Genomic DNA, 15,806 nt, shown 5'->3' on the forward strand with positions numbered 1-15,806 from the left:
TGAATACATGACAATCACACTGAATCTTCTTTTAAGTATTATTTTAACCTCTTTTGTTCTGTGTGTTGTTGTTTATCTGTTTTAAATGATGCTTGCTAAACAAATCACACTGAGTATGAGTGTGTGTTAAATTATTACTTCAAAACATGTTTGTTGTCCTCTGTGTTTCAGTCTTTGTATTTAATACTGAGTTTTATTGTAACTGTAAAATTAAATGCACTAATATCTTTGAAGTGCCTGAGATGGCTGAGAGGACTGCTCCAAAGAAGAAAGTGCCCCCTGCTCTATCTAAAAAACCAGAAGCTTCAGTTCCTAAAGGTACATGTCACCACTATTATAATCATAAGAAAGGATGTTATTTCCTTTTTAGGGTTTTTTAAAAAAATCTCAGTTTTAATTGATCTTTCACTGTATACTCTGATATCAAAAATGTGGGAGAGATGTGCCAAGTATGAATTGCTGTGCAGGGGTTTGAAATGTTTCCTCAACTTAAATCATCCGAACTTTTGTTACACTGGTTTTATGTCATATCAAGAAGATATGATAGATTCCTCTTTATCCTCCTACCAAAAAAATGCCAAAATCTTAGAGATTCAAGAGAAGGAGTTCATAAACAGTTGTTCACATTATTAAAAGGGATGGCTTCATACATGGTTTACTGGGACTGAGCAGTGTTATATTTACAGCTAGATTTGATGATTCTAAATTTTTTTTCCAACCTAGATGATTCTATGAGGAAAGACAAAACAGCCAGAAAGTAAAGGTTTTAGCAGAGAGTAGCAGTTTTTGTACGTAGAGCAAAATAATCACAAACATGTCTATATATCTGTATCACAGAGCAGAATATTTTCTTTAAACTGTTATTTCTAATTTGTCTGTATTCTGGTCATACATTAACAGTTTCGACTATGGGATTTGCAAAGTTGTTACTTTGTATAAGTAGCATGAAAGAGCTGTAAAGTTACTGTCAGCATGTAAGACAGTGAACATTTAAAAAGGCATTTATAATTGAAAGACAAAAAAAATTACTAAAGACACATTAAACCGAAGACACTATCCATTGATGCAGTGATGCATCATTTAATTTCCTTTAGAACTCCCAAGCTCTGGCCAGAAAAAACATTCCCATTCCCTCTGCCATCAGATTCTCTCCATCCAAAATACAAAGACACTTCTCAAGTAAAGTACCACCTCAAAGTGATGATATAATTATTTAAGTTATTGAAATTAATATAAGAGGAAACAGTTACAAGCAACATCTAGTGACTAGAATGAAAGCCAAAGGATGACAGAGGGAAAATATGAGAAGTAAAAGAAGAGGGGCAATATGCAGAGATATACAAAGAAAGGTGAAATCACCCTGAATGATAAAAATAGTAATAGTAAAGTTGCAAGTAAAAATATGACAATGACTGCCGAAACCAGCATAGAATACAGTGATTTATTCAACATGGCTGGTAGACAAATACATTACGATTCTACAAATAAATCTCTGATCATCTGTTACTAAGAAGCCAGATATATTTTCTACATTTCCACCCTGACCAAGAAACAAAGACCACACACAGAGTTCCCATCTCTTGTGGGATGTCTTGAACACCCTGGTCATTCCACAGGTTAGAAGCAAAGCAGAGCTGATGGCTGACATTTTGTATCTCTGCGTGTCTGCACAGTCCCCACAAGAGAGGGTGGGGTTTTCTAGAAACCCCCATCTCAATAAGCCCATGCTGGGGCTCTTTGTAGCTTGTGCCCCTTAAGCAGGAGTGATTGGCTGAAGAGGACACCCTGGTAGTCAGTCAAGTGTTCTCTTTCCTCCTTTCCTCCTTTGCCATCTGCCTGTTTGCTGACCTTAAGCTCAGTCAAGTAAATGGATCTAATTTCTTTAAAGTGCCTGAGGTGGTTGAGGCGGAAGAGGCAGAAGAAGAGGTGCCAGTGGTCGTTCCCCCAAAACCTGTGCCTGTGCCCAAGAAACCTGTTGCTGTGCCAAAGAAACCAGAACCTCCTCAAGCTAAAGGTACATCTTCTGAAGAGAGATGCTTTTTATTTTACTTTATTCATTAATATTTCATTTCTTATCCCTTCTTTTGTGTAAGATTTGTTGTTTGTCATTCACCATTAACCACTCTTGGACCAATCTTTGTGCATGACTAACCAACCAGTCACTAGAGGAACTTTACAGCACTTAGAAATATCTAAACTCTTTGATTGAGTGTTATGATCTTTCCTACTAATTGAACTGTGAAATTAAGATTAAATAATATCTTTAAAGTGCTCAAGGTGCCCAAGAAGGCTGTCCCACAAGAAAAGATGCCTGTTGCAGTACCCAAACAACCAGAACCACCACCAGCCAAAGGTACAGGTCACTGTTAGTATCATCATTAGAAAAAAAACCACACTCTTCTGGACTTCAACTTAACTAATTTTTTTGATGGTGATCAGAGATAGGTGCCTAAGAAATATGAAGTGCGATGGGGAGTGTCAAAAACATGGCAGAAAAACTAGACTTAATTCCTTGAATAAATGTCCCTAGTTTACTGAACTTTTAGTAAAGTTTAAGAATATTTACCGACTATTTAGTTTAAACAGAGTAGCATGTTTTTCTGAAGAAGAACCTGAAAATAAGTCTTTAAGTTTAAAAAACAAAACCTTCATCCCTGAAGCTTCTAATAGATGACAGCCACAGAATAAGTTCTCTACCTCATTAAAAGTAAGGTAATGCTAATGTCCATGAGGAAATTTTGCTAGCAAAGGACTGGATATGTGTAGTGATTATCTTGTTAACAACTAATAGAACCACTAAGAGAACAGAGAAGTACAAGAAGTATATCTATTTCTACATTAAAATTAAAAGGAAAGGAGCTCTGGAACATAGAAAGTTAAGAGGAAGTGTAAAGAATGGAAATAATTAAAAGGAAAAAGAAAAAAAAAAAAAAAGATGGTGATGATAAATCGAATGCTATTTCCTAAAAAAAAAATGTTACAATGACAAAGTAGTCATGAATTATATTGGCTGATACAAAAATGCAGTAGGATTTTCACAAATAAATCTCTGATCATCTGTTACTAAGAAGCCAGATATATTTTCTACATTTCCACCCTGACCAAGAAACAAAGACCACACACAGAGTTCCAACTCTTGTGTGGTGTCTTGGACACCCTGGTCATTCCACAGGTTAGAAGCAAAGCAGAGCTGATGGCTGAATGTAACCACAGCATTTTCTCAAACAAAACTGCGTGCATTTACTACTGGTTGCTTTATTGTTACATAGCCATCTGCAGTGCCCACAAAACTAAAATGCACTAATATCTTTGAAGTTCCCAAGGTGCCCAAGAAAGGTGCTCTGGAAGAGCCTACACCTGTAACTGTGCCCAAACAGCCAGAACCAGCAGCAGTTCGAGGTACCTGTGGCTTTGTGCATCAGTCCAAATGAGACTGTCCTTGTCTTACGTGTTATTTCTGATGTCTGTTGTTGTTCTGTTCATTGGTGATTTCCTGAAATTTCCATGTTCTGTGCTGTGTATCAGTTAGGAATTTGAAAATGTAGCATTTTTGTATAAACAACTCAAAATATATTTTGATTTCACTATATGAGTACCTTATTCTGAATCAGTAAATATTAAAACTTTGTATTTTGGCAATTAATAATAAGCTTTTCATATGTCTGCCCAAATTTATTATTTTAAATAAGCAAGAGTCTGCATGACTCTTCTGGCAGACTCAGGTAGTGTAGATAATAGACATAAATCTTTTGAAACTAAACTCCAAATTTTATTCAGCAATGCTCTAATGCAATAAGAAGTGACAGTGTAGAAAGTGTTAAAGAAATTGCTGACACTTGTAGGGTTTATAATAAAAAAGAATCATTATAAAATCCATTGCAATGTACAGGCTGTGGAAGTTGCCACAGTGAAATGAAAATTGAAGCAAGATAGGTACTTGGGATAAGAAAACCAGTCCAAAAAAAAAAAAAAGGAGAGAGAAAAGCATAAGCAAAAAATGAATATGCAGAAGGACAAAAATAGGGAAAAATGAGAAAAACGGAGTTCCTCATCCAGTCTGTGGCCAAACTGCTGATTGTAAAGCACCAGCAGATTCATGAGGAATGGTAACAAATAAGACATGGGCTGAGGTAACTCCCAGAGAAAAGATAGATCCCAGCAGGGCTGACAATGAAAGGCTCTCCTCCAAGAGAGGAAAGGCTGCTAAGTATCCTAATTCACACCTCACCCTCTAGCCTATGCATAGCCAGCAGTTCTCTCTCAGAACCTAAATGGCATCACTACTCTGTGCCTCTGCCCTGTGGGGATTTGTGTGTGTTTGAGCCAGTGAGATTGATGCTGTGAGCCCACTTTGGTTCCGTTCATGAGTGCGTGCCCAGTCTCCATGTCACTGTGCATCCTCCTCTTGTACGTACAAAACTGACTGCTACTAATATCTTTGAAGCACCCGAGGTGCCCCGGAAGGCTGCTCGTGAGGAAAAACTACCTGTGCCCTCTGCCAAAGCACCAGAGCTTCCAGCACCCAGAGGTACCTGTCTTCATGGATAACTTAACAAAGAACATAGTGAATCCTCTTCTCCTAAGCCTTGTCCTGTCTGTGTTCCGTGGCTGAGACTGTCAAGGCTGTGTGTGCAGGACAAGGGTGCTGCTGCGTGGTGTGTGAGGGTTTGAGCTGCCTGCTGTGGTGTTGTGTGTCTGTGTCAGCCTGGTTGCTGTTCCTCCTTGCCATGTCTTCTCAAGTATGTAAAATGAAATGCACTAATATCTTTGAAGTGCCTGAGATGCCTGAAGCTGAGGTCCTGGAAGAGGAGGAAGAGGAGGAAGCAGAAGAAGAGGTGGCAGTGGCTGAGCCTGGAGAGCCAGAAGTCTCTCCAGCTGAAGGTATAGGGTGCTGTCCTGCCAGAGCCTGCCATGCCCTGCCATTGCTGCAGTGCTCAGTGTTCTTTGCCCCCTGCACTCTGTGGGGAGGGCATTTTGTCATTTTGTCTGTGTGCATAACATTATGCTCAGTCAAGTAAACAGATCTAATATCTTTAAAGTCCCTGAGGTGATTGAGGAAGAAGAGGCAGAAGAGGAGGCGCCACAGGTTCTTCCTCAAAAGCCTGTGGCTGTGCCCAAGAAACCTGTGGCTGTGCCAGAGAAACCTGTGGCTGTGCCCAAGAAACCTGTGGCTATACGCAAGAAACCAGAGCCTGTTGCTGTGCCAAAAGTACCAGAACCGGTGCCTGTCCTAAGAAAACCTAAAGTTCCTTCAGTTAAAGGTACATACATCAGTGACTGAGGATCTCCTTATCTCTCTTCTCTGAATACCTTTCCCCTTGTCTCACTGATGTATACATTGCCAGATTATTCAATCTGCTGCTTAAATTTATTATTCTTCGTGTTTTTTATGCCCTCCTCTTTTTAGTCATTGCAATTTTCACTGTTATTTGTATACATGTGTCTTAATATTAAAAAAATGAAAATTTACTAATATCTTTAAAGAAACTGAAGTGCAAGAGAGACCTGTCCCAGAAGAGAAAGTGCCTCTTACAACACCTAAAAAGTCACAATTAGAAAAAGCAGAGCTTCCTCCAGCCAAAGGTACATATTGCCAGGAGGCACCTCCTGAGAATGAATATTTTCTATACTCTCTCTTTTCTTTATTCGTGACTGAGTCTATAAAATTTGTCAGTTGGATGTAGTCTACCTTGGGAAAGACTGGAGCACAGTCATTCATGGTTATGACCACTGTTACTGTCATTTTGTGTGTGCTAGATGTCTTTGTCTTTTTATGTTTCATATGGACATTTATGCACAAAAAAATAAAAGAAACTTAATTTTTTTTAAGTGTCTGAGGTACCGAAGAAACCTGTCTCAGAGGAGAAAGTACCTGTTGCTATTCCTAAAATACCTGAATCACTTCCAAGTGAAGGTTTGTGCTACCATAGATTTTACTCTCAGAACAATCCTTTGTCCTGTTCTTCTGAGTATAAGCTTTAAAGTAGACATTTTCTTTTGTCTCCCATTGTGATGATTGTAAGTTGTTCACTTCATATTTTATATTATACTATTCAATAGTTATATTTCATGTATCTGTTAGTATATCTTCATATTTGGAAGTAAAATACATGGTCCTTCACAGGATATGTCTCTTTTTAAGATAATATTAAATTCTCACTAAATTGGAATTTCTCAAAAGTTAGTATTTATGTTGCTGTTATAATCTTGAATTAATTAAAACATTGTCATTTTTATTCTTTTCCTGTCATCCACAAATTTAATGTTTAGTTTATATTGTATACATAAAAAATTCTGTCCTTCACACAATCTTCACTTATGCTTAGAAAGAAAGTGGTTTTCAAAATCTTGCATTAGCTAGCAGAGGTAACAGACACTGAATGATTACTTATCCTAACATGTATTTGTCTGTGTCTGTTGAAGTAGATCTGCTTTTAGTTATATCTGTATAACTGTTCATGTGAAACAATCTTATAATTGAAAACTTACACCAGTTGTCAATATTCTTTAAAGAATATGAAATCATAAAGGAGATTGAGCCCGAAGAAGCAGAAGAAATTCCAGTTGTAGAAGTTGAAGAAGCTTTACCAGTTGAAGGTATACAAAGTACTTCCCTAGAGGCTGCTGCACACCTTTCTTTCATCATCATCATCATCATCATGTGCAGATTACTCTTGCTCTCTCATTTTTCACACATGTGCCTGTGTCTTGTAGGTCACCCCTACATTGTAGGTCTTTCTGTAATTCTTCCATTCTTGTGTTCTGGAAAATATTTCTGATCATTTAACTCCAAGTACAACCTGAAGATTATTTAAAATACTTTCATTTTGTTTCTTGTCCACAAGAGTCTTGTCTTCCCATCATTTGGTTTTCTACTTTTGTTCTCATGTTATTAACATGCTTTTTAAAGTCAACTTGGATATTTGCATTGTGTGCATGCCTTGGAGCAGTAACCTAAGGCTCTTTCATGCTCCCATTTAATTCAATGACATTTTTTCACTGGCTTCACTGGAAATGGAAAATGGTGGTCATTAGGTTTGTACATTACTCTTCTCATAACCACCATCATAGGAAATTTTTTCTAAATCTACCTAATGTTATTTAAAGTGCCGCAACCTGAAAAGAAGATTCCTGAAAAGCGAAAACCACCACCACCACCTGCTCCAACAGAAGATATTAAACTGGCAAAAGATCTACTTAAAGGTATAATCATCTGAAGTCATAAATAATGGTGGAAACACAATCTTTTAAAATTATACTGATGAACCTTGAAAAGCATGCTTTTAGGCTATAATTTTGTGTCTTTTTTATTTCTTTTCTAATAAACTATATTTTAATGGTGCGCCTCACTAATGCTCAGTCCATCATGATTTTTTATCAGAGTTTACATGGGTTCTTTTCAATAATTACAGGAAAAAAATGATTAAAACCATTTTAATCAAGTTAACACATTCTTCTATCCTTAACAATAACTCTTCTCTCTTTAACATATTCTTACAAATGAAAAGAATCCCCAGCAATAATTTGCTGGTGTTATATGATCACGGGTTTCAGATCAATTGTGCTTCCTACAGACCATCTGACTTTTTCTAAGCAGTTAATCAGCAAGGATCTTAGCTTTGCAGCTTTTGTTCTTCTTTTACTATCAATACTATTAATGTGATGCTCAGATTTTTTAGAAAACTCCTTTCTTTTTTGAGACTAATATGTGTTGTAAAATTCAAATAATTTTCTTTAAAGCTCCTGAGGCAAGGAAGAAAGCTGTGGCTGCAAAACCTGGTGAGCCTCCGAAACTGGAACCTCCACCTGCTAAAGGTACCTAGCCGATATAAGAATCTAGCTTAAAGTAAACCTCTCATGATCCCAAAGTTCTCAGTATCAAGTTCTCAGTCCCAAGTAGTTCTCAGTATCTTCTTGTTTAATTTGCTCAAATATGTCAAAAACACTGTCTATGTTAGATTATGCTCAACATGCACCCCTATCTTGGGCATATATGTTTGTGTTGTATTTATGTCCACTTTAATCATACATCATGCAATCCATGAGATGTAAGAGACAGAAACACAGTAAAGTAAAAGTTAGACAATTTTTATGAGTAGATGCTCAGTTTGGTTTTCTGCTTAGCTAGAAATAAAAAATAAAATACTATTGAAATGTATGCACCATTGTTGCAACATACTTAGTTTATTTTTCTGAAATTTAACTTACTTTTGTGACGACACTTTCTAGAGAAGGGAATGAATAATGTATTGAGCAATCCACTTCACAGGTTATGGCTTTATAGTATTCATATGTACTGGAGTTTAAGATAAGCTAAGCAGTGGGCATTCCTTCTTAATGCTGTTCCAATTTGGAGATTAAAGTGAATCCTTATGAATATCACAGGCAGACAGCTCTTATGAATAGATATGTAACAGAAGCCTGCAGAGAAAGAAGACAAGGAAATAAAAATGTTATGATGATGATTGTTCTTGAATACACAACCTTTATAGTTTTCTCAAACCATATTTCTCTTCTGTTGATTTGTATGAAAACTTTGTCTTTATACATAAGCTTAGATGACAGCTGTATGCAAATTATATAGAAAATATATTAAAACTGTTGGCTTCAATAGCAATAGTTTAACCTTTGATTTTAATATTCAATAGTGGACTAGTATTTGATTTGTGTGTTTGGACATGTTAGTTGTTGGTTTACTCTTACTGCTGTTATGAACCTATGATAAAATCTGGAATAATATTCTTTTAAGTGCCTGGACTTGTAAAGAAACCTCGCAAAGTAATTCCTGAGCCTACTCCCCCACCAAAAGAAGAAGTTGTTTTGAAAAGAGGTATAGTAACTTGGCTCTGTTTTTAAAAACCCAGCATTTATGATCAGCATAAATCTATCTAATGTTTGTTTCTTGGGAAAAGCAGTTGTAGTTGCAGGGAGGAAGGGATAGCCTGAAAGTCTCTCAGATGCAAAGGATCTGTAATGAAATCAGAGCAAAACAATGAAAATCTAGTTCCCTGTCTCTCTCTGTCATGTTTTCTTTATCTCTTAATACTAGAATTGAGAGTCTTCCACTGCCCACAGTGTAAAGTTATTAAAGTTACATGTGTAGTCTGTGTTTTCTCTTTTGTGGTTTTCTTAGAAGTACCACACACATCACAGAACCCCATGGAACCATTGGACATCAGTCCCATTCCCTGCAAAGTCTGGGGCATTCTGAATCATTTTGTGCTCAACCGTTGCTTAGAAAAATGAAGCATTCATTCCAATTCTCTTTGAAATACCACAGAGGGATGATTCATGCTTGTGTACCTTGTACCTTCAAATTTCAGACAACATAATAAAATATTCAATTTTTCAGATGAGAGTGTCATTACATACCCAAGACAGAGGACTGAAAGGACAAAATCAAATGAAATCAATAAAATGGAAAACAGACATTATATAAATTTGAGCTATCCAAATACAATACTTGAGGAGTTACATTAAAATTACATTTAAAACAAACTTTAAAATCTTTTCTCACAAATGGACTGCTCTTAATAAAAATATCTTTTTTCCTTGGATGACTTGAATTTTAAATTACTTTCAGAATAATATCTTGAATAGTTGCACAAATCTTCCATTTCTATTGAGCTATATATTTTATTTTCTGGGTTTTTTATGATTGATGTTTTTAATCTTTGTCTTGTTCACTGTCTTATCCTTTTGTTTGCCTGTGCCTTAAAAACTGAGATGTCTTTTCTTTTGAAGTTCTTAAAAAGAAACCTGAAGAGGAAGAACCTAAACCAGAAAAAGAGCCTAAACCAGAAGTTAAACCAGTACCTACACCAATAGAAAAAATTAAGAAACCTGAAGGTACTAGATGACTATCAAATATATTTATTAAAATATATATTATTTTAATCTCACTATTAAATAGTGTTTTCTTAAGTTCAGGAATGAAACTGGTGTCTTGCTGATGTCTGGTGTCTGATAACTTGCATTGGCCTAATTGTGCACTTTAAGTCTTGCCTGGATGCCCAGCCAAGTTTGGCATTCACATTTGGGTCTGAATTCTGTATTTTGGGATTGTTTCTCAATCTTCATTGTGTACAGAAAAGAACTTTACAAATATTTTATATGACACTGATAAAAGCCATATTTTATATGGCACTGATAGAACTACAGCAAAACAAGGATTAATCCAAGCATTCTTTTAGGTAACCTTTTACAAATATGTACCCTTTTAGCCGTTTATAGTTTCTAATTTATTCAAATCTTACTCTGAGTAATATATGTTGCTAAACCTTATGAACATCTGAAACTGTTTATGTGTAAAAATAATGAAAGCTTTTAAATGCACTTGAGGGTATTCTGTTTAGGGATTTAAGATGTTTTAATATATCTTACAAAATAAAAATATTATTTTAAAGTCCCAGAAGTTCCTAAGAAGAAAACTGAGATACCTGCCATAAAAAAAGAGGAGAAACCTGTGCCTGAACTACCAAAAGGTACAGATGTGTGGTGCTCTTTTTCCTTATTGCAGCAACTAAACAATATTCAGTGCTGAATGTCATGCTATATTAACATAATGCATTACTGTCCTTCAGTCTGTCATGACTGCTGTGTCCTCATTAACCATTTGCAGTCTTCTGGATTTCTTGTTGTCTTTATTCTTCAATGCTTGAAAAAGTCATCTTTTTTCCATTGTTTGCAATCTTGCTTAAGAGTTAATCTCAAGGTAATTTCTTGCTTTTTGGCAAAATAAAATAGAAACCAGTAAATTCTGTATTCATTTAGCTCTCTCTGTGTTGTTTATCCTAACTTCTAATGCTCAATGTGTTTGCAAAAAAAATGTAAACTAACCTACTTGTAATTTCTGTGTTTGAAATGGCAGAAACTAAGCAAGCCTCTGTCCCAGTTCCTGGGCCTGAACCTAAACCTGTAGTAGGTAAGAATTCTTTAGTTGTGAATACTGGTGAAGCCTTTCTTGTGTGTCTAGAATTTTCCATTCAGGGATTTCTTGCTAAAAGGACATTCACAGAATCATAGAATACCAGGTTGGAAGGTGACTTCAGGGGTAATCTGGTCCAACCTTTCTTGGCAAAAGCACAGCTTTGACTACATAACTCAGCACCTTGTGCAGCAGAACTTTAAAAGTGTCCACACAAAGGCCTTTAGAATTAAGAAGACTAGAACTTTCCTACCATCTACAAAACATTTTAAGTGATGTCATACTTAAAGTAATGTATTAAAACTTTTTTCTCCCATGCAGCTGTAAAATCTCCAAAACCAGCTGAAGAACCCACTGTTACTGCTCCAGTGACAGCTCCAGTTGTTGGAAAGAAAGCAGGTATTTATATGTATTCTGTGCTATTTAGAAGGTTTTTCTCTGACATACCTAAATAAAAAGTATAAAAAGAGGGAAGAGCTGTACAATAACTCATTCATTACAGGTATATTTGAAGTCCTATTCAAGGATCTTGTTATTGTACATACTGTCACCTAATTTAAAACAAAAACATCTCTGATATTAGTATATATATGGAGACCAGTCTCTGCTCTTTTGTCTGGATGGTAATGTGTGTCTTTATTTGTTGTCATACTATGAAATTTGTGTATTCTGTTGTTTTCTTGATGTTCCTCACGTCCTGATATATGTTATGTGAATGGCATATATGTTATGGCATCTTGTATTTTCTCTGTAGACAAAGAGAAGTTACACATTTCTAAATAATTGTTGTGTTGTTTGGTTTCCTGCTTTTGATTTGTTATTGAAGCCCTGAGAAAAACTGACAGTGATGTTGAAGAATTAGAGTATTGCTACTTCCATCTGCTATGCATGGGACCCTGGAACAAAGCCTGCTGTGAAAAAAAAAAAAAAGAAAAGAGCTGGATGGGATGGTTCCATTTCCTCTGAAACACTCTAAGCCTGTGCTCCACCAGCAGAGCTGATGTCCATTCTGCTCGCCCACTATTCAAAGGGCTTCATGTTGCAGCAGAGCTCAGATCTTGGGTATTTGAGAAACCAGATCATTAAAGTCTCTTGGCCATTGATCTGGTGATGTAGTCTGCAGTGGCACAATTAACCTGTTTTGTGTCAGTGGCCAGATAGGTGTCATTTTCTGCTACTTTTAACCTACACTGGATTTAAACTGGTGGTCTAATGAGACATTACTAAGAGTGGTTTACTTAGGTTTTCTGTTCATGTGTGCTGTTCTTACCTTTCTTTTGTGGTTGTGTTTTAAGTTTCTGTTGTGTAGAGAAAAAGTGTTCTTTGTTCATTTTATTTCAGGTATAGCTGTAAAATTTGTCTTAAATATAGTGTTCCTGATTCTTATTCTTATGGATTTTTACTCTCTAAATTACCTATGAAACCTTTGTAGCTGCAGAAAAGCCTGATGCACCATCTGTACAAAAACAAAGAGATAAAATGCCCTCAGTAGAAGAAGAAATGCCTGAGTCAATTGTGTTGAAGAAGATTTCAGTTGAAAAAAGCTTTCATGTAAAAGAGAAAGTAAGTCCTAAGGAGACAGTTCCGGCCATAGAGCCACTTGAATATAAAATCTCACTGGAAACAGCTGGTGAAATACTGAATTCAGAAACAGATGACCAGGAGAAAGTATCTCTTAAATATTTTGTCCTGGCTTCTGAAGAAGAGGAACCAAAAATGACACCTGTAGTTTCAGGAAAGACTCCCCTTACAGGTGAGAAATTAAAAGTTGAAATGGATCACATTGCTTACACAAAGGAGGAACTACCACCAACTGATGAGGAAGTGGAATTGATTTCTGTAACATCTGAACATGTGGAAAGAGATTCTGGAGAAGAAAAGGAGGATGAAATTAAATTGCTTGGTCGTAGGGAAGATGCCATAGGGAAGGTCTCTGACAAGTTTAGTGTTCTTCATGAAGGAAAGATTCCCAGCCACAAAAAAGAAGAAATTGAATCAACTTGTGTACCTAAACCCAGAAAGCCAGATCAGCCCAGGGACCAGAAAGGATTTATAGGAAAAGAGAAAAAATCACAAAAAAGTTTGCAACCTGAAAAATTTCACATTAAGGATAAAACTTCATTTGTACAGGATATCATAGAGGCAGACATAGGTGAAACTCCTCAGCTTAGAAATGAAAATGAGAGAGGAGGTTTTCCTCCAGAGAAATATGAAGTTCCTCTTGGAGAATCCGTGAAGGGACATGGCATACAAAGTAAAATTGAGAGGCTGAAGCAATCTGATAGCACAGTACCTGAAATTCCTATAGACAAGATTCTTAACAAAGAAGCAAAGGAAATGGAAGATATTAAAGATGATGAGAAAGATAAGAATCTGGATTTTACATCAGCAGAAGTACATTCCTTAGAGGAGGCTCAGCCAGGATTAAGAAAAGATTTTGACCTAGAACACCCCACTGAAGATGAAGAGGTTCCTGGAGAAAAACTTCACACAATCTTTAAACCATCTGTTCTTAAGTCAGAAGTAGTAGAAATGAAAGCAAGAGAAAAATACTCTACAGAGAAAACAGCTCATTATGAGGAGGGTTTAGGACAATTGTTGACTGAGAAAGCACTCCTAAGTGATAAAAAGACAGGCAAGAAGATTTTACCAAAGAAAGAAGAAAAAACTACCTTCATCACCCACTTAAAAAAAGGCAAAATTATGCAGTCAAAAGCCCCTGAAAGTCTGCCTGTGGAAAAAGAATTTGATACAGTGATTACAGGAGGAATGGAAAGTGAAGTTTCCGCAGGAGAACATGAAAAGGGAATGATATCTGAACCAGTAAAGGAAGTTGCTATTCAGCCACAAAGTCAAGATGAAAAAGAAATTCAAGAAGTTCATACCATCCAGGATGAACATAAAGAAACTCTGGCTAACAAAAGCAGAAAAGGTAAAATTGAAGAAAAAAAATCGACAGAAGGTATATCAGATGAAAAAGTATCACCTGAATATGACACTGGAAAAAGCACACCTGGTACCATGAAAAAAGAGAAGGGAAAGCTCATAGACAAAGTGTCATCAAGCAAAGGGATCCTTGCAGATGGAGAAGATACTTATTCCTCAAACATAGGTAAGGTAATAACTTCAAAGAAAGCAGAAGGAGAGAGAGAATACCAGAAATCAGAACCTGCTCACCTGACTGAGCAGGCCACTAGACTGGCAAGTGAAAATAAGAATTTGGGTGCACCTGGAGAATCACGTGAAGTTCTGGATGTTCCAGCAAAGTCTCATGCAAAGCGAGGTGAGGAAGACCGATGCCAAATTCTTCCACGAAGTGCTTGTACCATTTGCTTCAGGAGAGTGCCACCTACCATTGTGTTTTAGTAACACCATTCGCAATTCCATCAAGTCTGTCAGCTGGCTTTATTGGCATTCAACCACTCTTCATATGTTTGTCTTACCTGTCTGTACACTCAGCTGTGTGATCACTGTTCATTGTCTTAGTCTTATACTTTTCTGAGACTTTCATGAATTGTTCTGTGTGCCATTGTCTTCTCAGGAAAACTCACACTTTTTTTCTAGTGTTCATTTTTCCATCCACTACAACAAAATCTGTCCTGCATTTCATTCATATCATCCTCCCATTAAAAGTATCTTTCATATTTCCCTTCACAAAAAGGTAACAAGAGGCCTTGTAGCACAGGTAATATTTTCAAAAGTCTGTGATGATTCATTGCAAATTAGATTACTAACAGGACATCCCTCACTTATAAAAGTGACTTATAGTCCTGAAACATATATTTAATTCACACAGCTTATATTTTTGTGGTGTTCATTAGTAAAAGTGTGTGGGTTTTTAAAAAAAAAAAAGACAATCTCATATAATTTCAATAGGCACTTAAACTATTTTTTCAAGGAATGACAGAATATTATGAATTAATGGGCAGGACACCACAATAAGGAAATAGGAGCTTTTAAGCTGCCTCTTAGGCTCTACTGCTGAATAGGTCATTCCCATACTTCAGGATATTGAATTTACTGTTGAGATGTAGACAGTATATGTTCTATAAAAATAGAGATATGTTTATATCCCTTCCTCCCCTTTTACATGTAGGTAGCTAAAAGAAGAAAAAATCTGATATATAAAATAAATACTTGTCTTAGTTTTAGTAAGTATGTTTATTTAACTACATTTCTAATAATCTTGCTGTTCTACTTCAGAGGCCAAGCCACCAAAAGAAGAATCTCCGAAGGGTATCAGTCCAGTCAAAGGTAGGATATTACAAGCAATACCTTGTCATGGTCTAACTCCAGCTGGCAATCAGGCCCCAAACAGCAACTCATTCACTCACTGCATTATGGTGGGAAGGAGGAAAGAATAAGAAGGGTATAAGTGAGAAAACTCACGGGTTGAGCAAAAGCAGAGCATAAAAACAAAGCAAGATAAGGAACTCACCACTTCCCATGAGCAGGGATGTGTTCACCCATATGCAGGATAGCAGGATGCCCTTCCATCCCTTGAAGGGCAAATGTCATAACTCTGAATGCTCCCCTCCTCCCCCCCCTTCTTCTTTCCCTGCTTTATATACTGAGCATAACACCGTATGGTGTAGGATATCACTCTGGTTAGTTGGGATCAGCTTTCCTGGCTGTATCCCTTACCAATTTCTTGTGAACTCCCAGCCTTCTTAGTGGTCGGGCTGTATGAGAAGCAGAAAAGGCCTTGGCTTTGCAAGAGCCTCTCAACAATCACAAAAATATCTCTGTATTATTAAGACTGCTTTCAACACAAATCCAAAACATAGCCCCATACTAGCTACTTAGAAGACTGTTAAATTTCCCCCAGCCAAAATCAGCACAGCCTACAATCAAAAGCAATTGATCAGGATTTGTTTAT

The 15,806-nt window shown here is 36.6% G+C and overlaps 1 protein-coding gene and 1 long non-coding RNA gene across 2 annotated transcripts in view; one reads left to right on the plus strand and one right to left on the minus strand.

The window, feature by feature from the left end:
• Positions 1 to 15,806, plus strand: part of TTN (titin) — a 238,110-nt gene that overhangs the window by 122,587 nt on the left and 99,717 nt on the right. The window contains exons 138-145 of the mRNA XM_039702997.1: positions 7,108 to 7,203; positions 7,741 to 7,815; positions 8,750 to 8,830; positions 9,745 to 9,849; positions 10,407 to 10,484; positions 10,871 to 10,924; positions 11,249 to 11,326; positions 15,131 to 15,181. Of these exons, the coding sequence (XP_039558931.1) occupies positions 7,108 to 7,203; positions 7,741 to 7,815; positions 8,750 to 8,830; positions 9,745 to 9,849; positions 10,407 to 10,484; positions 10,871 to 10,924; positions 11,249 to 11,326; positions 15,131 to 15,181 (618 nt within the window). The remainder of the gene's footprint in view (positions 1 to 7,107; positions 7,204 to 7,740; positions 7,816 to 8,749; positions 8,831 to 9,744; positions 9,850 to 10,406; positions 10,485 to 10,870; positions 10,925 to 11,248; positions 11,327 to 15,130; positions 15,182 to 15,806) is intronic.
• LOC120499331 lies at positions 8,092 to 15,440 on the minus strand. The gene is made up of 3 exons (XR_005626849.1): positions 15,366 to 15,440; positions 15,203 to 15,260; positions 8,092 to 8,421 (listed from the first exon to the last, which is right to left on the minus strand). It is a non-coding gene; the product is annotated as an uncharacterized LOC120499331 (long non-coding RNA).

Source organism: Passer montanus, unplaced genomic scaffold (assembly GCF_014805655.1).
Source record: "Passer montanus isolate IOZ18808 unplaced genomic scaffold, ASM1480565v1 scaffold1, whole genome shotgun sequence".
Classification (NCBI taxonomy): Eukaryota; Metazoa; Chordata; class Aves; order Passeriformes; family Passeridae; genus Passer; species Passer montanus.